This window comes from Phalacrocorax aristotelis, chromosome 2 (genome assembly GCF_949628215.1).
Source record: "Phalacrocorax aristotelis chromosome 2, bGulAri2.1, whole genome shotgun sequence".
In the NCBI taxonomy this organism is placed as follows: domain Eukaryota; kingdom Metazoa; phylum Chordata; class Aves; order Suliformes; family Phalacrocoracidae; genus Phalacrocorax; species Phalacrocorax aristotelis.
In genome coordinates, this window is record NC_134277.1 from 28724917 (window position 1) to 28752177 (window position 27261).

The 27261-nt window shown below is 42.3% G+C and overlaps 1 protein-coding gene across 3 annotated transcripts; it reads right to left on the bottom strand.

The window, feature by feature from the left end:
* Nucleotides 1-1379: 1379 nt before the first annotated feature.
* Nucleotides 1380-18582, bottom strand: ASNS (asparagine synthetase (glutamine-hydrolyzing)). Of its 3 annotated transcripts, none has more exons than XM_075082895.1 (12): nucleotides 18461-18582; nucleotides 17002-17284; nucleotides 13919-14156; nucleotides 12781-12966; nucleotides 12390-12491; nucleotides 9817-9944; nucleotides 9169-9295; nucleotides 7700-7806; nucleotides 7265-7365; nucleotides 3428-3509; nucleotides 3018-3173; nucleotides 1380-1661 (listed from the first exon to the last, which is right to left on the bottom strand). In XM_075082895.1, the coding sequence occupies exons 2-12, from the start codon at nucleotides 17248-17250 to the stop codon at nucleotides 1452-1454; spliced, it is 1686 nt and encodes a 561-aa protein (XP_074938996.1). In that variant the 5' UTR covers nucleotides 17251-17284; nucleotides 18461-18582; the 3' UTR covers nucleotides 1380-1451. The 3 variants fall into 3 exon arrangements, with proteins under 3 accessions (XP_074938996.1, XP_074938998.1, XP_074938997.1); XM_075082897.1 differs by having other exon boundaries at nucleotides 18467-18493; XM_075082896.1 differs by lacking the exon at nucleotides 18461-18582 and adding an exon at nucleotides 18331-18389.
* Nucleotides 18583-27261: the final 8679 nt, after the last annotated feature.

The window sequence follows — 27261 nt, forward strand, 5'->3', positions numbered from 1 at the left end:
TACTGGCCACAGCTGGACAGTTCATGGGCTCCATAGTACCACCAAGAGGTTCAGTAAGGTTTCTGGAATAAATATTCAAATGCAGGATTAGGGGGAGTAATAAATAGACAATCAGTCATTTTATGAAGATTTTAAACCAGAATTGCTTATATTTTATCTTTTAAATAACAATTAGCTTTGGTTTTCTAGTCAAGTGGGACAATAAACTAGACTTCTGTCTTCATAAATAGCATGATGCTAATCAAGTCAACAAGTCTGCAGCACATATGTATATTTTTTGGTCAACCCGATGTTTATGTTACATTTAAAAAAGCAGCCCCCACGCCTAAGTAGTCAATAAAAAGTTGTCCTGGGTAGAAAGACATGTGTTCCTCAGTAGGGTATCAGAAGTTCTTGTGGTTTCTGAAGAAGCTCTTTTGCCATTTTTCCAAGCCAAGTTGTCAGATCCCATTGTCTTCAATGATGCTTTGTTATAATCTATGGTTAACAGGGTTGGTTCACCACACAGTTGGCCACATGCATTTGAGCAGCAACATGGTCTACCTTTTCATCATACAGATGGAAAAACTCTCACTCTAAGTGAAAAGTTTCTTAAAATACTTACTCATGCAACTTCCATCAGACTGATACAAATCATCCGGTTAACGTTCTATTTTCAAGAATCATAAATACATTTAAATATGAAGCCCTTGAGTTAGAAACAAAGACATAACTCGGCTTTTCTTGTCTGTTCTGCTCTTTGATAACAGTCACAATACCTTTAGACTGCTGGTATATTTACAAGATTCAAAACAGCCAACTGGTGGCTTTACAGTAACAAATAAGATTCCCATTCATTTAATTAACTGCGGTGGGTTGACCCTGGCTGGACCCAATACAGCAACACCCAGCACCACCAATACTATAAACTCTAGTAAGCATCTCTGCACAGCTATGAATAGCTAAACACCTGTTGAAACCAGACCAAGGTTTTCAGGAATGCTTAGAAAGACATTCAGAATAGAGTAATACAGACGAACTATCCAAATACTACAGCCAGGAACATAAAACACTAAACAGCTAGGGTGAAATTCCCCTTTTTTCAGAGGGCCTGCAGCAGTTTGCACTGCTTAGCCTTACTCAAGTCCTCCAAACAAAGCTCATATTAATATATATTAAATGGTTGCAAGGCAAATTAATACAATCGAGGTCACATAAGTAAGAGAGCTGCCAAATAAGGCAGTTCCTTGTACCATAGAGTATTTTCCCATGTATTACAAAGTTTTGCTACAGCTGGATGAATTTTTATATAGTACACTAACCACAGAAAGCTCTTATTTCCAACAGCATTGTCAAAATGCATCTTAAAGACCATTTAAGCTTTAGATTTGCATAATTGGTTTGGTTTTTTGTACAGCAGAGTGCATGCAAATTGCTTGCAGCACTTCTATTTGGGGGATTATTTCAACAGCCTATTCTTGGGCAGCCGACTTGTAATGTTTCAGTGTGCGAGCAGAAGGATCAGTAGCTTTAACCCATCTTGGCATCCAGTAGTGGGGCAGCCAGTTGCTTTGCCCTGAGTAGTGCTTTTCAAAGATCTGGCGGTAGTAATAACTTTCTTTCGTTTTAGGAGGATTGAAAGGATATTTCTCCGCTGCCTTTTCCAGCATAAGGTCATCAACCTACAGACATAAGCAAAACTCAAATTAAGCTGCAAATACATTTAACTTTTACAAGTCAATTTCCTGCAAGTTAAAGACATAAAAGGATTCACCAACCACTGAATGCCCACGGGTTTAAAACAAACAAACTAAAAGATCTATTCTGGAGGCAGAGGTTTCTGGCAGGTGAATTTTTGTCATAGGCTCCCTTGATCTTTATGCATATGTAACTATATTTCCAGTGCTGTTAATATTTCTCTCTGCATTATATGTGAAGCCCATTTCTCTTGGGGTTACAATCACCTTTGTTAGTAAGCTCACAGAAACTTCCTTCCTATCCTTATCTTTCCTGTGAATCAACTGGAAGAGCTTGAAGCAGTACTTTTGCACGTAAATGGCTTCCTGGGTTTTTTTTCAGCTCACAGAGAGCTGTTGACTGGTTGTATAACCAAGCTCTTAGCAACAAAAGACTTGGGATGCAGAGGCAAAGACACCTGTAGTTGTTAAGCTGGGTAAGAAAGGGAGAATGAATAGTTGCACCAGCTGAGGCAATTTCTAAAGCAGCTTGCTTCCACTGCCAACATGCTGTCTAACTCCTCACAGCCATGAGATAGATTTGCCCCTACTACACCAATACAGGCTCAGTACACACAGCACAACACTGTTGCCTGACCCAACTGCTTTCTTGTCTGTGCATACAGACAAAGAAAATGGGAAACAAGCAGCTGGTGGTAGGACAAAAAAGCACCCATCCACAGGCCAGACTACACATATTTCTGTAGAATGGAGCTCTGGTGTAAATTGAGTGTTCTTCCTTCCTCTTGATGATTAAACTACCTCTGTACACCAGAGATTATTATCCTTTGTCCAAACCCAAAATGCTATAAGTCTTCATTGGTTAGCAACGCAAGCAGCGGTTTTAAAAAGCAAAAGGGCTTAGCTAGGCACAGCCGGGAAAAACGAATGATACAAACAAGAAAGGACATTATAAAGTCATTATGCTGTTACTCAGCTGCAGAATAAGTTCATGCAAGTGCCTTCAGCTGAAGCAGCTGCTTTGCATGTAACCCTGAAATTGTGTTTGCCAACACACAATCTAATTTGCAATCCACATACTTAAATGGTGTTCATTTCCTGACACAGTCATTCCTGTCAGGCTGTAACGTTTCTTTGTATCTAGGATTTCAAATGCCTTTAACCAACTCAGTTAGCTAGAAGACCATTGTTTAAAGCTTATCTTGCTCCTCCACCATGAAGGTCAAGTTACTGTCATACCCAGATTTACTGTCCCAACTAAGCATGTAAGCTTCCTCCCCTTGGCATATTTAGTACCCTAAATGTGAAAGACAAAAAATAACCCAAACAGTGGTATTTTACCTGTTGATCAATAGAGTCCTGAAGAATAGAAAACCAGGACTTCTTTATTGATGCTATACCATCACTGAAAGCTTCCTTGGGTCTCCAGAGTATTTCTTTGGGAAGCAAGTTGGAATCTTCAAAGGACTGTCTTAAAAGGTATTTTTCAATTCCATTCTGTTTGCAGAAAAACAAACAACATAGTGAGTCCCAGGAACTGCAGTACAAAGATCTGGCTTTAAACACTTAAGAAATGGTTTCCTTTCAGAAGGTCTGGTCAGAAAAGGGTTCCAACATTCCAGCAAAATATTCGAGAGCGTGCTTGACTTTGGGTAGAGGACTTAACCACTGAATTCAGAAATTTGGTCATGCTTAGCATGTATCAGTGAATTTATAAGCTTGCACTTGGGTCTAACCCTAGTTTTACATACCTTTGGGATTCGCATTTCTGCTGGTAGAGATAAATAATAAGAAGTAAACCGATGATCCAAAAATGGGACTCTTAGTTCAAGACTAAACAGAGGGAAAAAAATAGAAGAGATACTGAATTAATCCAAGAAGTAATCTACTTACAAGTTCCATAACAGTTAAACTTTCCCTGTCCTTCACATAAACACAAGGCTTTTTGCTTTCACTCAGAAGACATTTCACTTGCATATTCATGGATATCTGCATTTAATTCATCAATTTGGAGAGTTAAATATATGGTCAGCACAGATTAAATAAAGATCTCTATGATTTATGATGCCATCTGCTGGACAGCTTTTAGTACAATTTTTTTAATACTGCAGTCCGACAGGATTTGCAACAACCATTGAAGAAACCCTCTCAGTGTGTTTCCTCAAGAGACATTATGCTGCCCAGCTTCAAAGTCAAATGGAGATGATATACTGCATTCTAGTAATTTCATTGTCTCTGTAGCTTCTCCTCTGATAAGAAGCTTCAACTACTTCAGGTAATACCCACCTTACAAAAAAAAAAAGCATCATCATTCAGCAGTCAAGTAGCGAGGCTCAGTTTCCACATATATTGACAAGATTTGCACAGCAAGCCTTTCCCTACAGTTATTTTTTCCTAACTGATAAAGGTACTTTCATCCTTTCTCCCACCATTTCCTCTCTACTCTTAATTCCTCTCCCTTTTCTCCACAAATCTGAACACCTTAAACTGAGTTTCAATTTAATACAAGGGTCCTTTCTTCCTCACAGTGCTGTGAAGCAGAGCCCAGCTTCTCTTCAAGAAATGGCAACTCTCCAATGAAGAGCGGCCAGTGTGATATTAAACAGCCTTGAATATGTGGCCCAACTTTTCAGCACAAAATAAATCATGATGCAAATGGCAGGTCTCCAGCACCCTGTCCATCTTTTATATAGGAAAGAGAAACATAAGAAAGTTATAAGAACTTGGGCAACTCATTCTGTGGCAGGTTCAACACAGAACGCAAATTTCCTTATCAGTAAGTTGTTTGCTTTGCCTAAGGTAGCATCTTTTGCTCATCTATAGCCAGCTTCCCAACAATATTCCCCTTTTAATTCATGTATTTCATTAGTAAAATGATGCTATTTTCTGCAGCGTACAATTTCGTGATACTTTAAGGTATCAGTCACACAAACCGTTTCCTAACACCTCTTTATTAGAGTAAGCTACCCGAGTCAATGCACATACTCTCCTCTTTCAGTATGTTTTTTAATTCTTCAATGCATGCTGATTACGAGATTCAAGATTCCTCTTTGTCTAAACCGCAAAAAACCCAATCTCAAATACAGCTTTTGCCTTCTTTCCTTAACTCTGCGTATTTATATTTCTAATTCACTGCTTCTGTAAAGACCAGTACAGCCTCAGACAAAAGACGTTTTCTGCATCAGTTGGCAACACTGTGGGCTCTGCTGTCACAGAAGATCAGATTAGATTTTGCAGCATGGTTTGCTGTTGCTCAAATTCCTTCAGGCTAGAACTTCAATTTTAAAATCATAGGATCACAGAATGATTTAGGTCGGAAAAGACCTTCAAGACCGAGTCCAACTGTGGACATAACACTGTCAAGTCCACCACTAAACTATGACCCTAAGCGCCACATCTACACGTCTTTTAAATACCTCCAGGGATGGTGACTCAACCACCTCCCTGGGCAGCCTGTTCCGATGCTTCACAGCCCTTTTGGTGAAGACATTTTTTTCCCTAATATCCAACCTGAACTTCCCGGCACAGCTTGAGGCCATTTCCTCTCGTCCTATCACTTGCTACTAGGGAGAAGAGACCGATCCCTGCCTCGCTACAACCTCCTTTCAGGTAGTTGTAGAGAGTGATAAGGTCTCCCCTCAGCCTCCTCTTCTCCAGACTAAACAACCACAGTTCCCTCAGCAGCTCCTAAGACTTGCTCTCTAGACCCTTCACCAGTTTTGTTGCCCTTCTCTGGACATGCTCCAGCACCTCAATGTCCTTCTTGTACTGAGGGGCCCAAAACTGCATATGGTATTTGAGGTGCGGCCTCACCAGTACTGAGTACAGGGGCACAATCACTGCTCTGCTCCTGCTGGCCACATCATTTCTGGCCCACTCAACACACATTCACAAAGGGAAAGTCCTGTTTAACTAATTTGATATCTTTCTATGATAAGGTCACCCACCTAGTGGATGAAGGGAAGGCGGTGGATGTAGTTTTTCTGGATTTTAGTAAGGCTTTTGCTACTGTCCCTCACAGCATCCTCCTGGACAAGTTGTCCAACTGTGGGATGAGCAGGTTCACAGTGCACTGGGTAAAGAAGTGGCTGAAGGGCTGAGCTCAAAGGGTTATAGTGAATGGGGCTACACCTGGCTGGTGACTGGTCACCAGCAGCGTTCCTCAGGGTTCAATTCTAGGGCCAATTCTGTTAAATATATTTATCAACAATCTGGATGCAGGAATTGAATGCATCATTAGCAAGATTCTGATGAAACCAAACTGGGAGGTACTGTTCACTCTCTTGAGGGACAAGATGCCTTGCAGAGGGATCTAGAGAGATTGGAGCACTGGGCTATGATTAATGGGATAGAATTTAACAAGTCCAAATGTTAGATTCTGCACCTGGGACAGAGTGATGCCAGGTACAGTATAAATTGGGAGAGGAGCAGCTGGAGAGCAGCCCTACAGGAAGGGATCTGAGGGTGCTGGTCGGCAGCAGCTCAATATGAGTCAGCAGTGTGCCCTGGCAGCCAAGAGGGCAAATGGCGTCCTGGGGTGCATCAAACACAGCATGACCAGCCAGTCAAAAGAGGTGATCATCCCGCTGTATTCAGCGTTGGTGCAGCCTCACCTTCTGCGCTGTGTGCAGTTCTGGGCCCCACAGTTTAAGAAGAATGGGAAGGTCCTTGAATGCATCCAGAGGAGAGCAACAAAGCTGATGAAAGAGCTGGAAGGAACGTCCTGTGAGGAGCGCCTAGGGACTCTAGGTTTGTTTAGTGTGGAGAGAAGGAGGCTGAGGAGTGACCTCATTGCTCTCTACAGCTTCCTTGAGGAGGGGAAGTGGAGAGGGAGGTGATGATCTCTTCTCCCTGGTACCCAGTGATGGGACACATGGGAATGGTTCAAAGCTGCACCAGGGGAGGTTCAGAGTGGACATTAGGAAGCATTTCTTTACTGAGAGGGTGGTCAAACACTGGAACAGGCTTCCTAGAGAGGTGGTTGATGCCCTGGGCCTGTCAGTGTTTAAGAGGCATTTGGACAATGCCCTTAATTAACATACTTTAACTTGGTCAGCCCTGAAGTGGTCAGGCAGTTGGACTAAATGATTGTTATAGGTCCCTTCCAACTGAAGCAGTTTAGTCTAGTCTAGTCTGATACAAACGAGGAGGATGCTGTTGGCCTTCTTGACCACCTGGGCACACTGATGGCTCATGTTCAGCTGCCTATCAGCCAATACCCCCAGGTCTTTCTCTGCCAGGCAGCTCTCCAGCCACTCTTCCCCAAGCCTGTAGCGCTGCATGGGGGTTGTTGTGACCCAAGCGCAGGACCCGGCACTTGGCCTTGTTAAGCCTCATACAATTGGCCTTGGCCCATCGATCCAGCCTGTCCGGATCCCTCTGCAGAGCCTTCCTGTCCTCTGGCAGATCAACACTCCTGCCCAACTTGGCAACATCTGTAAAGTTACTGAGGGTGCACTGGATCCCTTCATCCAGACTGTTGTTAAAGATATTAAGCAGAACTGGCCCCAATACTGGGCCCTGGGGAACACCACTTAAACATCTTTCCAATCACACAAGTCCTCAGCATCCAAGAGACTATGTTTTACCCGTGTGCTGCAGTAGTTCTGTCTGCACGAAGTACATCAAACAGGTAGAGCTCCTTCAAAAGCCTCTCGCTCTCTTCTGCAGCTTCTTCAGCAGATGGCGCCTGTAACCAGACATACGCATGTAGCACACAGACATAATACAGCTGTACTGAGGGAACCATTACTTGCTGACTGGTGTTTGAGCTGTAATGATCACTGAGTATTCTCAGAACTAGCAAAGATCACATACAAAAAATAACAGTTTCAGGAATTTTGAAGTTTAATAAAAAGTTACTTTTGAAGTGATTAAATTGAATCCTTTGGATTTTATGCCACCTCAGGCAAATCCTCAGAAAATATACAGCCCTGACAACCCTCAAAATTCACACCTTGCAATCTCAGTAGACATCTTCTGTTGAAGGGGAGAAGCAGCTCAAGGGCTTTCTGTATATTTACCTTATGGAAATATATATATCCTTGCGTCAGCTCATCTGATCCTTCTCCCGAAAAAATGACCACACTGTCTGTTTTCTTCCGTATGTATTTGGAGACAAGATACATACCTTAAAAAAAAACAAGTTATTAAAATACAGCTACATGTATGATGCTATATACAGCTAGTAGTTTTAAATTTAGCATTATAGAAGCTTATCTCCTACACTACTTTCTTTTGTAGCAAACAACTGCAATACACTAAACATCTTGTTTTTACTCAAGGTTATCAAAAGCCACACAAACCAAGTGCTGCAAATATATCTAGACTGTGTACTTAGCCCTCAAAATATCAGAAATATTAGTGTATCTGTGACCCTGGGAAAGCTGGAGAATTCCCGTGGGAACACATACAGGAATTGCTCTGACTCAGTTTGAAATTAAGCACATGATTAATTCCAGCACAGTCCTGAACAAACTTTCTAGCTTTGGAGAACAAAACTACCAGCAAAAGTTGCCGCTTAACTCTCTGCCACTGTGGGTTGAACTGGATGAAGCCCTTTTTTCAATTATTTTTTTAAAGAAGTATTTATAATCAGAATTATGCCTTCCCCTCATTACATCTTTCCAAACAATGTTTTTATAACAAAAGTATTAGAGATCTAATGGAAAGGATCTAGTTCATTATTTCTCATACTCAGCCCCAATCACAAAGAAAGATGACAGATGAAAAGTTGGCTTTATTTTTTTAAAGAAACACTTCCAATATTTCACATTGCAAAGTCCTATCTTCACGTACCAGATTCTGCTCAGGGAACCGGGTTTTCAGAACTGTGTTGCCTGTTTGACCTATTAACTTTTTTTACACTGTTTTAGTCTGACACAAGATTAACTGGGTAAAATGTTGTAGCTGGTATTACACAGGAAGTCACACTGCATTAGGGTTTTTCAGTCTCGCTAAGTTGGCAACCCTTTCTAAGCAGCTGCTGGTGACTTCATTCATTTTCCAAATCAAACATACATTATAAGAATTCTACCTGGCTTGAGTGCCAGTGTTACTAGAGGGTAATAAGAAATACTTCAATTTAATTCTAAAATTATGCAAGGAATAGGGTCATCATCATTGTTTTGGTCTCATAACGTTCAGTACCTAAGATTACCTGCAAATTTTCCCCCTTCCTCCAAGGTTCATACTTACCAGAGCAGAAAACTTAGACCTGTAGATCTAATGTTTCTTCTTCATATAACTTCTGTTTTTCATCCCAAAGCTTCAGGAAGAGCTCTTGACAATTGTTTTGCAGAGTCAGTGACTTTGATACTAATAACTGTTTTTGCCCAGTGTGGTCTCACAGACAAGACTGGGGAGCATAACTTGGGATCCTAGTTCCCAGGTTCTGTGACACCTAAAGGATCTAGTAGATGACTACATGATCTTGCATAAAGTTTTATTCAGGCGATATAAAGCAAGGGTTGCTATTAAAAAAAAAACTTACCAATTGAAGCTCTTACTGTTGTTATGTCATAGGTTTCCAAGGAGAAGATAACCTCCTCTATTGCCTGAATTCCCTCTTCAGAATTAAATATTACTTCGTGATGTTCACTGCCTATATGTGCTGCCACCTGTTTATAAAAGGTCACAATAATACATCGCTTTTCAGTGAATGCATTTTTTAAACATACTTGTGTTTGAAACACACATGCTGAGTGAAAACACCTAAAGGGTATCCCAGATGCCAAACAGTTTGTACAAAGCTCTTCAGTAAACTGACAATTAACTTAAAATATTTAACATATAAACAAATGCCATAGCATAGGAACCACAGTATGGAGATTTATCCTAAAACCCAGAGGCAGAATTCAGACAACTCAGTAGTACTGCCATTTTGGTAACAATGCAATGGGAGTCTGTCATGAAAGTCTTCCAAATGCAAGAGAAACAGGTAAGGCTCAATTACCTCTTTCATAAGTTTAACTAAGCAGCAAATGTTGTACTAAATGATGTACTGCAAACTGATTTACATCACAGCAATATAAGAATATTCAGTATTACTACTGATACCATACCATGAAGTTAGCACCATTAATATACACTGTTTAGCACTCAGCAGCTCAGAACAAACTGAAAGCAACGCTTAATATACCTTTCTGGCAGCCAGTAGGTCGGGACTGTTTTCCATTCCAATGGCAAAGGTTTGTAATGGATAATTGATGTTGATTTCTTTCATCAGTTTCAGAAGAACAGCTGCAACCAAGCTGGAATCTAAGCCCCCTGCCAATAAAATAAATTATTTGGTTAGGTGTTTGACTGTTTTTTGTTTCCCCTTAAGGACACCAGATCTAGACAGTGAAATCTCATGAGTCGGCTTAATTTTTAAGCCATATGAACCCAAGGTAGTTCTTGTACAAGTGTACATTTACCTCTGCTTAACAAGAGAATCAGCCAACTTTAGTGGAACACCTTCTGTAACAGTTATTAGTACTTTTGGTGTCAGAAGCATCAGTGGAAATCTTTCTTTAAGATATACAGAAAGTGTTCTGAAAACATTGTACCACTACAGAACATGCCCCTCCTCAACTCTGCTTTCTGTCCCCTTCTTACCTACACATTTGATAGTCTACTGACAGAACTATGTAAATTTTTTTGTTTGCTGTTTGAATAAAAAAGAATTAAGTAAAAGAACAGAATGTTTAGTGTGAGGATTCCACTCCTCCCCAATAATTTTCTGAAGTGTTTCACATTTTGAGTGGAATTTGTTTTTAAACATCACTTCAAAGTGAAAAGGTTCACTAGTGACATTCCTTTTTTTTTTTGTGTTGACTCCTTTCTCAGGAGGAGGACAGTGGAAAGATTTGAAAAGTTTGGAAAACAAGCAAAAAATAAAATGGATGCACAAGGTGTCCAGATGTACTCTAAGGCTCCACCTTCTTATTCTCTTGAGCTAGTTCTGCTAACCCTTGACCAGTTCTACTTGCTTCTCCCCTTTGAAGTACTGAGCAAAACACAGTACCTGTTCTCCTATACGTGCCTGCAGTCCTGACAAGCATGAAGCAAAATATTCTCTTTGTTTCCTAGAGCCTGCATGTGGTTTTTCAGCTGAGTTCATTAGCATCTATTCCCACCCTGATCCCCTTTTTGGGCATGCTACCCGTTAAAACAAAAAATCTCCTTCTGTGGAAATTACATCCAGAGTCTGAGAAAAGGAGAGCACAGAAATCAAATTGAGTGCTTAGGATGAGAAAATCAGAACTCCCTCCGTGATTGGAAGCAAAAGCACTTCTCCAACCATGATGCTCCAAGCATACTCAATACTGTAAAGCACTGAGATAATCTGGTATTATACCAGCACGGGCACTTAGTTTTGCTACTAATACATTCTGCATGTGCGTCTAAGGGGCTGCCTACTGCCTTTTAATTTGATACCTGAAATCTGGGTTTTGAACAGGCTTTTTACTGAGACCAGGGTTTTCCAGCTCTGTATATCACCCTGTTTAATTCACCTCCTTCCTACTGTTTATGATGCCACAGTGAGGAAATTGTCCAACAGTAGCTCCTAATCAGTTCTCTCTCATTCAAATGCACATTTTATATGGTTCATGATAAATCAGTGTTATTACTGATATTCAAAGCCAACCATATCCTGGGCTGCATCAAAAGAAGCGTGGCCAGCAGGTCAGGGGAGGTGCTTGTACACCTCTACTCCACTCTGGTGAGACCCCACCTGGAGTACTGTGTCCAGCTCTGGAGCCCTCAGCACAGGAAAGACATGGACGTGTTGGAGCCGGACCGGAAGAGGGCCCCAAAAATCATTAGAGGCATGGAACACCTCTCAGGTGAAGAAAGGCTGAGAGAGTTGTTGTTCAGCCTGGAGAAGAGAAAGCTCTGGGGAGACCTTATTGCAGCCTTTCAATACTTAAAGGAGGCTTTATAAGAAAAATGGAGCCAGACTTCTTAGTAAGGCCTGTAGCAACAGGACAAGGGGTAATGGTTTTAAGCTAGAAGAGGGTAGATTTAGAGCAATATAAGGAAGAAATTTTTTTAGATGAGGTTGGTGAAACACTGGAACAGGTTGCCCAGAGAGGTGGTAGATGCCTCCTCTCTGGAAACATTCAAGGTCATGCTGGGCGGGGCTCTGAGCAACCTGAGCTAGTTGAAGATGCCCCAGCTCACTGCAGAAGGGTTGGAGTAAATGACCTGTAAAGGTCCCATCCAACCCAAACCATTCTATGATCCTATGATATCAGAACTCTAATCACAAGCACAAAGTGCTATAAAAACACAGTCAGTCCCATGGCTAAAAAGCCTTACTCTGTAAAGCACCTAACACTGACCTGGTAACAACCAACTCAGTGAACAACTTCCTGTACTGCAGGCTATTACGTCGCTTGAAAAAAAGTGTGTAGCAAATAATTTTGGTCCAGATACTCCCCTGTAATTTGGCGAATCAAGGATAGTCTAAGATGGAGTCTAAAGCAAAGACGGTGACAAGTAAGAACTTCAGTTCGTCCTGCTAGCTGAACATGCCAAGACTTTCAAGATACTTGTAAACTAGAAACCTTTATCACAAACTAACAAGATCTCTGTAACTAAAAAGCAAATACAGATTCAGATCACTTCAGGTACATCACAGCAGATCCTCCGGCGCACTTTCCTCTATCTGGTAGATTATGGGTGAAAGAGAGATAAGACACAAGAACTGTGATTCTTGCTACTTACCTGACAAAAGACAACCAATCCTTCTGTGAGCCATCAAGCGTTTTCTAACAGCATTTTCAAACAGAATACGGATGTTGCTTTTCACTGTTTGAAGATCAAAGCCTGTCCAGAAAAAAAGAGGGAGGAAAAAAAAAACACAAGAAGCATTACTTAGACGTTGCTGGATTATGCGATTGGGAAAACAAAGATAATTGTCTGAATTTCCTTTGATAATGAGAGCGTGTAAATTCAAATATCTTTGCACATGACTGCCTACAAAAACAATTCTCAAGTTCCTACATTATAAAGGTTCTTCCCATTTTTTTTTAAATCAATACAAATTTTACATTAAACAATTATAATTTTTTTCACATTTTAATCAGAATAACTAGCAAATGCTTTGCTGTACTACCTGAAGGCAGACTTTCCACTGTATCACACACAACATGGAGCGGTTCATCTTTGTAGCTATGAAATTTTACTAATTCCACTGATGCAACCTTGCCAGAGGGCTTTAAATCCAACACTTCATAATGACCCGGGAGAAATGGTTCCACTTTAAGACATGAGGTTGTTGAATGCTTTAAGTTGATGAGTCCTACAGGTAAAATGGGAAAAAAAAAGTCAGAGTTTTTAACGTAGGATGGTCAAGTTATACCTCACTCAACAGCCTCTGTACTAAAACTATATACAAATATTTTCTCCAGATCCTAAATTTGGTATTAAAAAAATATAATTTTGAGTCCGAGTCTGCCCTGGCTGGAGCATGGGGACCGTCTCCTTCCCAAGAAGAAGAGATGGTACAGCTTTTAGTACTAGTACTTAGTACTACCATTAGAGGAGTCAAGCCACATTCGAGTCTGATAATAAAATTGATATACAGTAAATGGGAAAGACACAAGTAATTGTGAAAGTCAATTTCAGCCAAAGTGCTTTTTTGGCAATAAACTGCTTTTTGGCACTGTTTGGATTTGTTTATGGAAGGATCAAGACTACCGGTAATTACTTAAAAAAACAAAAAAGTAGTGGATGTGTTATCTCAAAGGAAAAAAAGTCATCACCAAATAAAATATGTGCCACTAGAAAATTACCCAATGCTGCAGGAAATTTCAGTAGGGTTTTAAAATCCTTGGCTTTTACAGATTAGCAGTTCTTGTGACATAATTTCCCAGTCCACCATAGGACACCAGGAACAAATTCTAATATAACTTATTGTACCATAAATCTAGCCTCTCTATAGACTACATTTAATTTAGGGGTAACATAAACCACCTTGGGTTCAACATTGCTATGATTCCAGACACAAAGAATTATAAAATTAAATAAGCAAGTTATTTTAGAGATTTTAAGGAGAATTAAACATCTCAGGTTTACTGTCTGTGGTTTTTGTTTTACTGATGTGTAGTTCTTATACTACTAAATATCGTTCATCTATTACTGAACTTACAGTTCACTTTCTCTTCATACTCAGAAGAAAAGCCTGACAAAGAAGTTTGTCTCTGACAACAATACCTAAGATTATTTTAGGCACTAAATACAACTGGTTTTACCTTTTGCCTCAGAACAGACACCCAAAAATCCATCATCAGTCAGAACCTTAAACAGCGGTCTGACTCCATAGGTATCTCTCCCCAGAAACACTTTTCTGTTTGCAGTGTCCAGAAGGATGAAAGCAAATACACCATCTAGCAGGGATGCTGTCTGTTCTATTCCTCCTCTGTTGTAAAGATGAAGGATAACCTCACCATCCACCAACGTCTGATATTCGAATCCAAACTGCTTCTGCAACTAAGAAAAAAATACAAAAAACCCGTGAATACGCATTTGCAAACATCGACTGCTTATTAACTGAAAAAACAACATCATCCGTGTAATTGTTTAGTAAGGAAACTACGGGGTTTTTTTGTAAAATCACAGTTCAAATAGAAACATTTCCGCCACAGAAGGAAATTATACTTTTTTGTTCAAAAAATCACCCAGGATCATCTTCCAGGCAATTGTAGACTGACTCTGCAGTCTTAAGCATTCATATTATGGCAAGTTTTCAGGGACACAAACTGCAAACAAGACCCTGGTCTCCAGAAGTACTAGCCACCCCGTCTCCCACAGACAAATGGCAGAAGCAAGCAGCTACTGCTTCTAAAATTCCAACTCAAGATAGGACCAGGAAAAAAGGCATCATTTTTTGCAGTCTCCGATCACTTGGTGCCACTTTCTTATTAGATAATAATGACATTTATGTAAGCACCCTGCAACCCCAAAACACATAGACACTCTGCAGAATAAAATACTTCAGATATCAACTCTGGTTTACTTGTCACTTCCTCAGGGATTTTTTATGCACAGAGAATTTCCTTCTGCCTAATCTTCCTCCATTCCTCAAACTAACCTTTTCACTCTGCCTCTGCAGACAGAGTGGGGAAGGAAGAAATTAGCTGTTAGACTTAAGTCAGATCAAATATTCTTCACGTTCCTGTGGTACCTCTCTTAAAGTCCTTTCAATATCTAGCAGATGGGGGAAAAAGGGGGCTTCAATAAAATATTAAAAAGCCAACAACCCCCACAAAACCTACACTTTAGTATTTTAAATTAAATTCGGTTTTAATTGTTATTTACGGGCAAAGTCTTGGATCAAATTAAGCTAATATTAAAATAACTAAGTCATTGCCCTAACATTGCCCTAAACAAAAAAACTGTTTCACCAATGATCCTTTCCTAGGTAGGTTTCAGTCACAAGCCTGAAAGAAAAATCTCTTTTTAAAGAAAGAGGGTACATAACGTAGTGAGAACAACCGAACAAACTCCTGCTGATGGCAAAGCAAGCTTTGCATAATTAAATTCCCCTTAAGACTGTGTGTGTAGCAAGGTTGAGAGTAATTCTTACTGCTTCCCACAGCCAAAAAACCACAATGCAAAACACTGCAAGTATTACAGACTGCTGGTATGATACATTTCTCGTGGGCTGCAGGGCAAAGCATATCTCACGTTTCAAAGAGCAGGATACGTAAAAGATACGTAAAAGATAAAGGGGGGGGGGGGGGGGCGGGGATGGAAATCTCCTGCCTATTCCGTCAAATTCTCCATGATGTTACTGATGTCATTGACAGCAGCCTGACTCTGACTTAAAAAATGTGATGTTAGAAGTACTAAGACATCTCAGATTATTTATACATTTCTGATATATTCTGATGCTGAATTGATGATTCATTTTAAGCATTCTGTTTCAGCATGATTCAGAAGCAGTCACCATTGTAAGCTGCTTTATATGCCAAATTTGGATGAATGTGCTGGTTTTGGCTGGGACAGTTAATTTTCTTCACAGTAGCTGGTGTAGTGCTGTGTTTTGGATTTGTGCTGGAAACAGTGCTGATAACACAGGCTTCTTTTAGTTCCTGCTGAGCAGTGCTTACACAGAGTCAAGGCCTTTCTTGCCTCTCACCCCACCCCACCAGCGAGCAGGCTGGGGGGCACAAGGAGCTGGGAGGGGACACAGCCAGGACCGCTGACCCCAACTGACCAAAGGGATATCCCACACCATATGGCATCATGCTCAGCATAGAAACCTGGGGGAAGAACAAGGAAGGGGGGATGTTTGAGGTGATGGCGTTTGCCTTCCCAAGTAACCATTGAACACGTGAAGGAGCCCTGCTGTCCTGGCGGTGGCTGAACACCTGCCTGCCGATGGGAAGCAGTGAATGAATTCCTTGTTTTGCTTTGCTTGCGTGCATGGCTTTTGCTTTATTTATTAAACTGTCTTTATCTCAAGCCATGCGTTTTCTCACTTTTACTCTTTTGATTCTGTCCCCCATCCCATGGCAGGGGAGTGAGCGAGCAGCTGTGTGGGGCGTAGTTGCTAGCGGGGGTTAAACCATGACACTGAATCACTTCCCTTTACAGGTAATGGCATGGACATCTCAGCACAGGGAGCGAAGCACAGAGATGATATTCAGCAGCGGTATCACACCCATTAGGGACATTCAGACACTTTCAGAAGTAAGTACCAAGTTGCTGCTTGTTTTCTGCCCAAGACATTTGCTTAGGTGGTTCTCAGAAACACCACAAAGTATCTGCCTTAAGCTGCAGACACCTGAGGTCTTGTGACATACTGGAAACATCTCCCTAGTGCTTGTTGCTTTTACATAAATACATAAGCATGCATGCTATACATTAATATAAGCGACATATGCTACCTAGATCAATATACAGAAATAAAACTGCAATACCCGACAGCTTGGAGAACAACCCAAAATAACCGAAGAGCAAGAGAGTCTAAAAGCATTTCCATTATAAAGGGAGAAAAAGTGGAGAAAGAGGCTTGGAATTCCCATCCCCAAGAGATAATGAAGAACGCATCTTTATTTTAAACTGATCAAACCTGAAGACACAAATACTTATTGCCCTTCTTATCAATTAAAAAGTGATTTTTCAGTATTAAAGACTAAGTATGTTACTATCTAAGCCACCACAGATTCACACCTCATTGAGATAATTTACTTCCTTTTAAATACCAGTCATTTGATAACTTTTAAAAATTTTTCTGATATTTTAGTCCACCATATTTTAAACATTTTCCGAATATCCACTAGTTTTGAAATTAAAAAAAACAAAAGAAAATGCCCCACACAACGCTTACCTGTTTGAAATTGTAGATTTCTCCATTGTAACACAGCCACAGATATGGGAATTTCTTCACCCGGATAGGCTGCATACCATATAACTGATCAACAATTGCAAGGCGGTGGAATCCAAAACAACAGTTGGTGAATCCATTGACATTCTCAAAACGAAATGCATCAGGACCTCTGTGTGCTATCTTCATAGCACTTAGGCACTGGACAGAAAGGCATTCATCACTCCCAAACAGGGCCCAGATACCGCACATGGTGAGGCTGTTGATCTACCTGAAACTGGAGAACCTGTTCAATAGAGACATGAATATTATATGCAAGAACTGACACCTAGAAACACAGACAACAAAGGTAGACTATTAATTGCTTAACTGTCAAGAGGAGTGATCAAGAGAACAGCAGCCTTCATTAACATGAGGTAAAACCTGTTTTGCCCAGAATATGATAAGCAACCTTTGGCCAGCAAGAAATCAGGCTTAAGTTTACCTTTAGGTACACCAAGGTTGCCTATGATTTTTTTATAGAGCATAAATAGAAGAAATTGTTACTGGGCACTGGGTGGGATCTGCTGAAGTACAGAATCATTAACGTTGGAAAAGACCTCTAAGATCATCAAGTCCAACCGTGTAACATCATCTCACCAGAAACATTAACAGTCCCTTCAGTTTGCGGCCTTTCAGTATTAAAAAGGGGGCTTATAAAACAGACATAAAGAAGCTTTTTACCAAGGCCTCTAGTGATAGGACAAGGGGCAATAGTTTCAAACTGAAGGACTGGAATTCCCCAGCACCACAGGTGGCCGAGGTGAGAAAGGTGTGGAGGGATCAACGTTGGCGCAGTGTTGTGCTCCCCTTGGCAGCCCTTTGGCAGCCCCAGTTCCCTGGAGATCAAGGCCTTGTTAGCTCCCAGAGCCCTAACCCTAACTAGATGGTAGAGGAGCCCGTTCGGGTTAAGGTTCAGAGAGCACCAAAGCCTACAGCTCCAGGGACAGTGGCGCTGCAAAAGGCCTGCCAAAGGGAGCACAACACTGCACCAACATTGATCCCTCCACACCTTTCTCCCCTGGACAAGCAATGGCGCTGGGGCTCATCTGGATAAACGATAGCGCTGGGGAGCTCAGCCCAGCACATGGAGCATGACTCTCCCTCCACATGGGGCGGCTTCCGGGTCCCCACGGTCCCCGGGGCTGCTCTTCCACCAGGGGACCGCAGGCACCGGAGCCAGGTTCCCTCCGCGCACGCCCGCTGCTCGCCACGGCCCCCCCACCGCTCCACATGGCCGCCCCTTCCTCCGGCGGCTGCAGCGCAGCACGGGCCCGCCGCCCCCTCGCTCACCAACCGGGCGAGGCGCGGCGGCAGGCCAGGTCCTGCAGGGGGCTCGCCTGGGAAGCCGCTCTCGGCCTGCGGCCCCCCGGTGCCCCCCACCCCGCCCGGCCCGGCCACGCGGCCCGCCCGAGTGCCTTACCCTGACCTGGCCGCCGCGCAGAGAGAGCCGCCGTCCTCGCCGCGGCGGGTGATGAAGAGGGCGGCTCCCGCCGGTTCCAGCTCCTCCCCCGCTGCTGTTGAAACCCGCCACGAAGTTTCATCATACGCTTCTGCGACCCGGCGGCCGGTGCCGGCAGGGCTCGCGGGCGCCGGGGCACGGACCAGGGCCTGTCCTCGCACGCCGGCTGGCGAGGCCCCGTGAAGCCCGGCCGCACCGCACCGCGGCCTTCTTCTGCTGCCCCGGCTCCGGGAGCCCCGCGGCAGGGCGGGAGCCAACTCGCAGGCCAAGAAATCGGGGATCTGCCACCTCCCCTGGACCGCTGTGGAGAAAAGGACACATCGCTAGATCACTAGGCTCATGAGGGCAGCTTGCAGCCATCAGAAACCCTGTCCCTGCGCATCTGCCCCGAGTTGTAGCTCTTATTGTGTAAAGAGCTCGGACACCTGCATGTGGTTGCCTTAAAGCTGCTTTATGTGTTTTGGGAGAGAGACCACTTGCAAAGCTTATGCCTTTGGAAGCATTTACTGAAGATTTAGGGTTTTGCTGTGCAAAACTTGCTTTCGAATAATAGATGCCATGTGCAAAAAGGGATTTTGATGCCTACCTGAACTTCATTATTGGACTGTTTTGCCTTTGAGAGTGCTAAAGTAAATGAAATTCAACTCTGAAGACTAGCATGTGAAGCGCTAAATATAAACCTTAATTCTCCACACATGCTTCAAGAGAGCCATTACTAGTAATTTGCATGTGGTGCACAGCCAGCTCAGTGTAAAACTGCAGTGCTGTGCATAAAGTTCTTCAGGTTATGCAGACCGTCAGCAATAATTGGGGTCAGTGTGTAGAATTTTAAAAGGTCCTTTAAGAAGCCATTAAAAGGATTTTTTTAGGCTTTAGAAAGAAGAATGCCTTGAAGTGTCCCATGAACGAGAAGTAGACTCCAGTGCTGATCAGGTTTGGATTTAGGAGGTTTCTGTTCAGCACAGCTTCACTTAAACAAAGGACTGGCCTTGGCAGAGGCAGGGCTTTGGGCAACCTGCAGCTGCCATGTGTACAAGTCCTCAGGGCTGTGTGCTGCCTGGAACCGCAGAGTGAAAGTACATGCAATGGCAGACTGAGTCATCGCTCACAGGAGAGTAGTGGTTGTGCCGAGCAACACCTTATATCTTGAGTTTTTTTCCAGAGATCTAAATGTCACAAACTCTGCATTTTCATAGAATCATGGAGTCATTAAGGTTGGAAAAGACCTCTAGGATCATCAAGTCCAACCATCAACCCAACACTACCATGCCTCCTAAACCATGCCCTGAAGTGCCACATCTACACGTCTTCTAAATACCTCCAGGGATGGTAACTCCAACACCTCCCTGGCAGCCTGTTCCAACACCTGACCACTCTGTCAGTAAAGAAATTTTTCCTAATATACAATCTAAACCTCCCCTGACACAACTTGAAGCTGTTTCCCCTTGTTCTATGGCTTCTTACTTGGGAAAAGAGACAAACACCCACCTTGCCACAACCTCCTTTCAGGTAGTTGTGGAGAGTGACAAAGTCTCCCCTCAGCCTCCTCTTCTCCAGACCAAACAAACCCAGTTTCCACAGCCACTCCTTGTAAGACACGTTCTCCAGACCCTTCACCAGCTTTGTTGACCTTCTCTGGACACACTCCAGCAACTCAATGTCCTTCTTGTACTGAGGGGCCCAAAACCAAACACAGTATTCGAGGTGCGGCCTCACCAATGCCCAGTACAGGGGCACCATCACTTCCCTGCCCCTGCTGGCCACACTATTCCTGATACAAGCCAGGATGCTGTTGGCCTTCTTGGCCACCTGGGCACAGTGAGGGCTCATGTTCAGCCGGCTGTCAACCAGCACCCCCAGGTCCTTTTCCTCTAGGCAGCTCTCCAGCCACTCCTCCCCAAGCCTGTAGTGTTGCATGGGGGTTGATGTGACCCAAGTGCAGGACCCAGCACTTGGCCTTGTTAAATATCATACAACTGGCCTTGGCCCATCGATCCAGCCTGTCCAGATCCCTCTGCAGAGCCTTCCTGCCCTCCAGCGGATCAACACTCCTGCCCAACTTGGTGTCATCTGCAAACTTACTGAGGGTGCACTCAATCCCCTCATCCAGATCATTGATAAAGATATTAAACAAGACCAGCCCCAACGCTGAGACCTGAGGAACCCCGCTCATGACCGTCCACCAACTGGATTTATCTCCATCCACCACAACTCTCTGGGCTTGGCCATGCAGCCAGTTTTTTACCCAGCAAAGAGTACACCAGTCCAAGCCATGAGCCGCCACCTTCTCTAGGAGGATGCTGTGGGAGACAGTGTCAAAGGCTTTGCTAAACATCCACAGCCTTTCCCTCGTTCACTAGGCTGGTCATCTGGTCGTAGGAGATCAGGTTGGTCAGGCAGGACCTGCCTTTCATGAAGCCATGCTGGCTGGGACTGATTCCCTGGTTGCTCTGCACTTGTCTAGCGAGCTCACTCAAGATGAACTGCTCCATAATCTTCTCTAGTACCAAGGTCAGGCTGACAGGCCTGTAGTTCCCCAGATCCTCCTTCTGGCCCTTCTTGTAAATGGGTGTCCCACTAGCAAGCCTCCAGTTGTCTGGGACCTCCCCTGTTAAGGAGGACTGCTGATAAATGATGGGAGTGGCTTGGCAACCTCCTCCACCAGCTCCCTCAGTACTCTCAGGTGGTTCCCATATGGCCCCATAGACTTGTGAGTGACCAGGTGTCTCAGCAGGTCATAAACTGCTGCCTCCTGGATTATGGGGGGGTTATTCTGCTCCCTGTCCCTGCCTTCCAGCTCAGGAGGCTGAATACTCCAGGGATAACTGGTCTGACTATTAAAGGATGAGACAAAGAAGGCATTAAATACCTCAGCCTTCTCCTCATCCTTGGTCGCAATGTTTCCCTCCGCATCCAATATAGGCTGGAAATTCTCCTTGGCTCTCTTTTTGTTGTTAATGTATTTGTAAAAACATTTTTTTGTTATCCCTTACAACTGTGGCCAGACTGAGTTCTAGCTGGGCTTTTGCCTTTCTAATTTTCTCTCTACAAGACCTAATGAGATCCCTGTACTCTTCTAGAGCTGCCTGCCCCTTCTTCCAAAAGTGGTAAACTCTCCCTTTTTTTCCCCAAGTCTTCTAGTTTTTCAAAAACAATAAGTAATAACAGACAAACATTGTATTAACCTAGGTTATTTGGTTTGGTTTGTCAGAGACTTTTGCAATCAGCTTTTCTTTATATCTTTACCTCTTTTTTCCCCATACAGAGAAAAGATTTTTGGATGAGTCTGCTTAGGCTTAAGTTGTTGTCTGGACATATTAGTTTTATGAATAATTCCTGGTTGATAACTAGATCTCATGCAGTGCTTTACAATAGCAAGTCACAAACCATTTGGTAATATAAGAATCTTTTCATGGAGAAACTGAAGCAGGGATGGTGAGATGCAACTTGCAGAAAGTGGCCCGGTAAGGCTGGGCAAGCACAGGCAGGGAGGAGTGAAACCTCATAAGTCCTCATCAGCATCTGCATCCTTAGGGCACACTGGGTAACAGTCACATATTTATCCTCCCCTTTACTACCACTTTTAAAAACTGGGGATAATTGCTGCATTTTACTATGTCTTGCATGTTTAGTCCCCTATTTTAATGGAGTTAATGGTGTTACACGTGGGACTAATAGCAGAAATACCACACATGATCTGATTTTGGCAATGTTACTATTTGGTAGTTACACAGGTAATAACTGACATGCCCCTGTCCTTTTCTAGCCTCTTCTCTACTATTGCCAAACAGCCCATTACAGTCCCTTTACATTAAGTATTGTTCTTCAATATCCAATCTTTTCTTTCAGTGTATCTGCAGCAGCACTAGATGTAATTACGCCCCAGTCTCACAGCTCTGTTCTTTTCAGTCACATCTTCCCTCTCCTTTTTCTCCTTCCTGCAGACATTTCCATGTGTAATAATTCCTCCAAAGAATTTTCTTCTCCACTGCGCTCCTTTAAAGTTGGTTTTCCCCTCCATTTTTGTTGAGAGGAATTTAAATTGATGCTAGCTGGGTGGAGAGAACATGTTTGAACATAAATACCAGGTGCCATGAATAGCTAAGAGACTTTCTATTTTGTTGTATCATATGTTTAGTACCTGAGAGTAACTGTCTGGCCACAGGCTAAAACCATTTAAGAATGGCTGAGAAACGGTGCAAGAAAGTTCCTGATTAATTAAGAAGTACTTGGATTAGTTTTGTTTCTAATCGGCTGAAATGAAAGGCTAGGCAGTTTCGCTGAAGGCAACAGGTAAATGAGTAAAGGAAAGGTCAAAGTGAACAGGAAATGAGTACAATATAGAGTGAACTGTTGGAGCTGCATGACTGTTACGCTGAACTGGTCACTGTAAGCTCAACCCTCAGCTGAGCATTGTCCATAACTGAATTCTGTGCTTCTCATTCTTTGCCACTAAAGATTAATTAATTTGCTGCATCCATTGGATGTGGTGCCACCAGCATGCCAGGAAGACTGGAAATGTGTGAGTTCTGTGAGATCCATGAAATCTGTTTGGAGAGGAGGTAGAACTGAGGGAAAAGTGGAGAAGTCAGAGGCTGTGATTGAGAGAGACATGCAGTGAAGGTCTGTTGCCTTCACAGCGATGACTAAAAAGTTAACAACCTATAGTACCTGGAGGTTTTACAGGGAGTAGCCTCATGAAGGTATCCCTCATGATTTCTGGCTTTTTGCATGAGAGAACATGTTTCAGCTGGTTTTGTAATGGTGGTTTGCCGGGCTCTGTTCCCATCCTTTGCTCTCACAGGAGCTGTGCAAGAGAACAAGATCTGAAGTAGAAAACGATGGCCAGGCTCAAATATTAGTCCTTCCTTTTTCTGTCAGCATCAAATGTAAATACTCTGCAGTTTCTCAGACAGGAATTGAACACCCTTTGTTGATGGTGAAGGTCGCCACGAGTGGATTCCTGGGCCAGGTCGTTACGATGGGCAGGAATGTAAAACATCAGAAATTCTAATGATGTGTCTTGGCTCAGCCTTGAACCAGCCCTTTGCAAGGCGATTGCTAGTGAGTAGCAGTGGGAACACAGGCATTCTGCACCCTGCCAGACCATCTACATAGTCATGGACCATTAAAGATGCTTCATCACCAACAATTTGAGGGATAATAAGGATAATGCTGAAACACTTTATATTTTTTAAAAATGGAAGATTTTGGCTGTGGGAAGGAGAGGGGTGTATGTTGTCTACACTCCCATGACTCCCTTTGCACCCAGTATCCATTTTTAGCTTGGGCCATCTACTCTCCGTCTGGCCTCAAACACATCCTGAATTGCAGTAGCAATACTTTTTTTTCCTCCTCCAGTCCTAACTTGTGTAGTAATGGAGTCATGGGAATAGGTGGCTTCAAGTTTCCAAATGCCACAAACTGTCCTTTTCTCATCTCCCAGTGACTGAATGCTCATGATGTAAGCTGGGCACAGATCACCAAGAATCCTGTATTTTCCAGTTTGATTTTTTTTCTTTTATGTATTTGCTGCACAAAACTTTGCCACACACTGTCACAGGCCTAACTGAATGGGGTATGCTACTATTGATTTCTTTGTGTTTTTCAGCATCTACAAATTACTTTGGTGCTAAAGTCTGTGTACTGTATGTTATATGCTTACATCTTCTATTCCTGAATGCATGCTAATAAGAATCTAATGCCATTCTTGGGGCAGGGAGTTAGTGTATGGCTTCATTTCCACCAGGTAGGAGTGACTTGTCTAAAGACATTGCTCCATGATCCGCATTGTAGTGATAACAGAAAATCAAGTGGCAAAACAGGAAGTGCTTTCTGGCAGCAGCCTAGTGTATTTTCTAGGGCGGGGACTGAGCTTCAAAGCAGAAGGTTGCTTCTGCTCCCTCCCCGGTTGCATTGGTTGACATAAATAACATATCTCATACCCTGGTTGTCTTTACAAATATAAAGGCATGTTGGATACATGCACATTTTCCAGGCAACAGTTGTAGTGCCAGGCGTTCTGGTAACACGTCTGACATCTGAAATGTATGGCAATATGTCAGGGATATCTGCATGAGGACAGTGAAGGCCTTTTCCTGCTTTGGTTTTCCTTCCCCAGGAGAAAAGTAACACGATATGCTCTTAAAGTTTGAGTGCTTGCATTGAAGATCTTGGGCAGAACCATACTTTAATCCCTGTATCTGAGGGGTCGGCAGGGAAGTGAAGAGAAACTGTCAAATTCAAAAGCTGTTTGGAGATCTGTAGCTGGAAGCAAGGTAGACTCACATTTGTGTCACCTAGTCTGCCTTTTACCTGGTTGGACTGCACCACATGCCAGCGAGCTTTGGACTTGCAGCTTTTAAAGAACTTACCGACCTAACAGAGCTGTTTGTTTCTATAATTCTGAATATATTTATTTGTCTGTTTTTTCCTTTCTGTTCTTTTCTCTTCCTTTGGAAGACATTTAAAGGACATGCAGACTACATGTCTCTCCTCCAGACAAAATCCTCTCTCTCATGGTATAAAAAGTAGTCGCCTTTCCCACTGGGAGTTCCTATTGCTATAGTCTCTCTTATTTAATCCTTTTTATTTTCTTTCTGCTTAATTATGTTAAGCTTCAAAACAAATAAGACTTGCTCTGGCCTCGGAGTTAGAGGTCACAGCACTGAAGTGTTAAAAGAAAATCTTTTCTAGAGCCTGGGCATTCAGAACTTCAGTAAAGTACTAGGAAGGCATGTCTAGTGCAGCAGCAAGGGAGCACACAAAGTACGGTGATTTGTTATTGCCTCACAAAAGACTAAGCATTTTGCTCTACTGCTGCATCCTTTTTTTTAACACCCCAGCCCTCCCATTATCCCCCGTGTTTCTTAGCACAGGCAAGAAAGGGCTGTTGAAAGAGCTGTTGGCCGTGGAGGGCGCGTTGCAGGCACGGCATATGGCATACCAATGGCTCCATTGTCAGTAGGCCCAAGGCCACAGAGGAATGAAACATTGCTGACTTTAACTGAATAGTGGTCCTGGCTAATGAGAAGGAATCCAGGGTAATTTATTCTCTCATCCCAGGGAGGGGGGGTGGGAAACAAACAACAAAATCAGAGAACTATTTATTACATATGCTATTTTTAACCATTTGCAGAATAAGACAGAAAAATTAGTTTTAGTCTGATATTGATTCTATAACATAAAGCAGAATAATCATCTAGAGTTTTTAGAGCAATAATGGTAGAACTAATTTAAATTCCGGCTCTTTTTCATATAGTAAGAAAGATTAAGTGTCAGCTGAATTAGCATTTAAACTAACCGTTGTAGTCAATATAGTAGGATTAACTGCAAATTACAGTCTTCAGTTCACTTTTTCATTGTAATTCATCCATTGTGAGATTTTGTCCAGTTCAATAGATGTTTTGTTTAATACAAACAAGATCCTTTTCATCTAGAATACAGCTAAATTCTGCTGTAAGAGACATGGTTAGCTGGTGTAAAGCTGTAACGGCTAAATCCATGCTTGAACATATATAACAGAGACTTAAAATACATTGGAATGTATTTTTCAGTGGGAATAATTGGACATAATTTTAATAAAGTTATTAAAACATGATGACACACATCAGTTGTGCTGCTTTTGTCTTTTAAAGAACTGTATTTAATTTTGTGATTTGCATCTGGAAGACATCAAAAGTGTCCAGTCAAATGTGCTTAAGTGCACATACGTGCTCTCCTAAATACAATTAAGAGCAACAGAGGAAGGAGAATAATAATTATTGAACGCTGCATGGGGGTCTTTCTTTTAAAAAAAAAGTTAGGTGGTCTTTGGTAAACCAAGACTGAGAAACTATTCTAAAACATATGGCTGCAGCTGCTTTCTCCCATCACTAGGTCGAGCTATTACCTCAGAATGAAAACCCAGCACCCTGCTGGTATTATTGTTACCAGAAACAGATGCGTAGAACAAATACAACAACGGTCTGCAACCAAATAACTGGACTGGCAAATGTAACACTTTGCAGTGTGGAAAATAGACAACCGCACTGTCACATACTCTAAGCCAATTACTTTCTGTAAAAGAAAAAAAATTCATAGTGAAAGTAATTTTTTCCTGTTTTCTCACAGAAGCACACACTAAAATAGAGCTCACTTCACAGTATGTATTGGCCTCTTACTGATTCTGTTATATTGAGCAGTATTAATCCCTTCAAATGATTGCCTTGTTTCTTCATTATAGCTCTTACTCTGCTTTTTTCCTGGGAATTAACTCTGTACAGAGGCAAACTTCTGTTGCTGCTACTGCTATCAGAGAAACAGTAACATGGAACGTCTCTCCTCCCTATTCTTCCCTAGCTAGAAACTTTAACAACGGACTTTGTAAAAATAGCTTTGTCTCTTTACATATAAAGAGGAAAGAGAATACTTCCTGATTAGAAAAAGAGAAGAAAACCCCGAAGAGAAGAAAACCAATTCTAAAGGAACTCAAAATGCAGTATCAATTCAAAAGGATTAAAATAATTAAACAATTAATGATTGCAAAGTAGAAGAGTTAGTTCTGCATTCTAATTCTTACTGAACAATGCCTCACCTCTTATCACAGATGCCAGATAATAATGTGGGTATTTCTACTAATTTAACAGGATTATTTTCCATACTAATTCCAACATGTTTATTAAGCTTTATTTTAGGGGTTTCTTTTTTTTTTGTTAAAGAAAAGTAAAGAAACATGAGCCAACTGAAATCTTCTATCAACTCTCATAGAAATACAATGACAC

Bases quoted from the DNA above. Each gene is read 5' to 3' on its own strand.
- ASNS (XM_075082895.1), bottom strand. From the start codon at position 17,250: ATGTGCGGTATCTGGGCCCTGTTTGGGAGTGATGAATGCCTTTCTGTC. The intron at 7,807-9,168 runs GTAAGTTTTTTT...TTTTTTTTTAAG, and splicing joins AACAGTAAGAGCTTCAATTG to GTATGTATCTTGTCTCCAAA. The intron at 3,510-7,264 runs GTAAAACATAGT...CCCTCTGTTTAG, and splicing joins AGAACTACTGCAGCACACGG to TCTTGAACTAAGAGTCCCAT.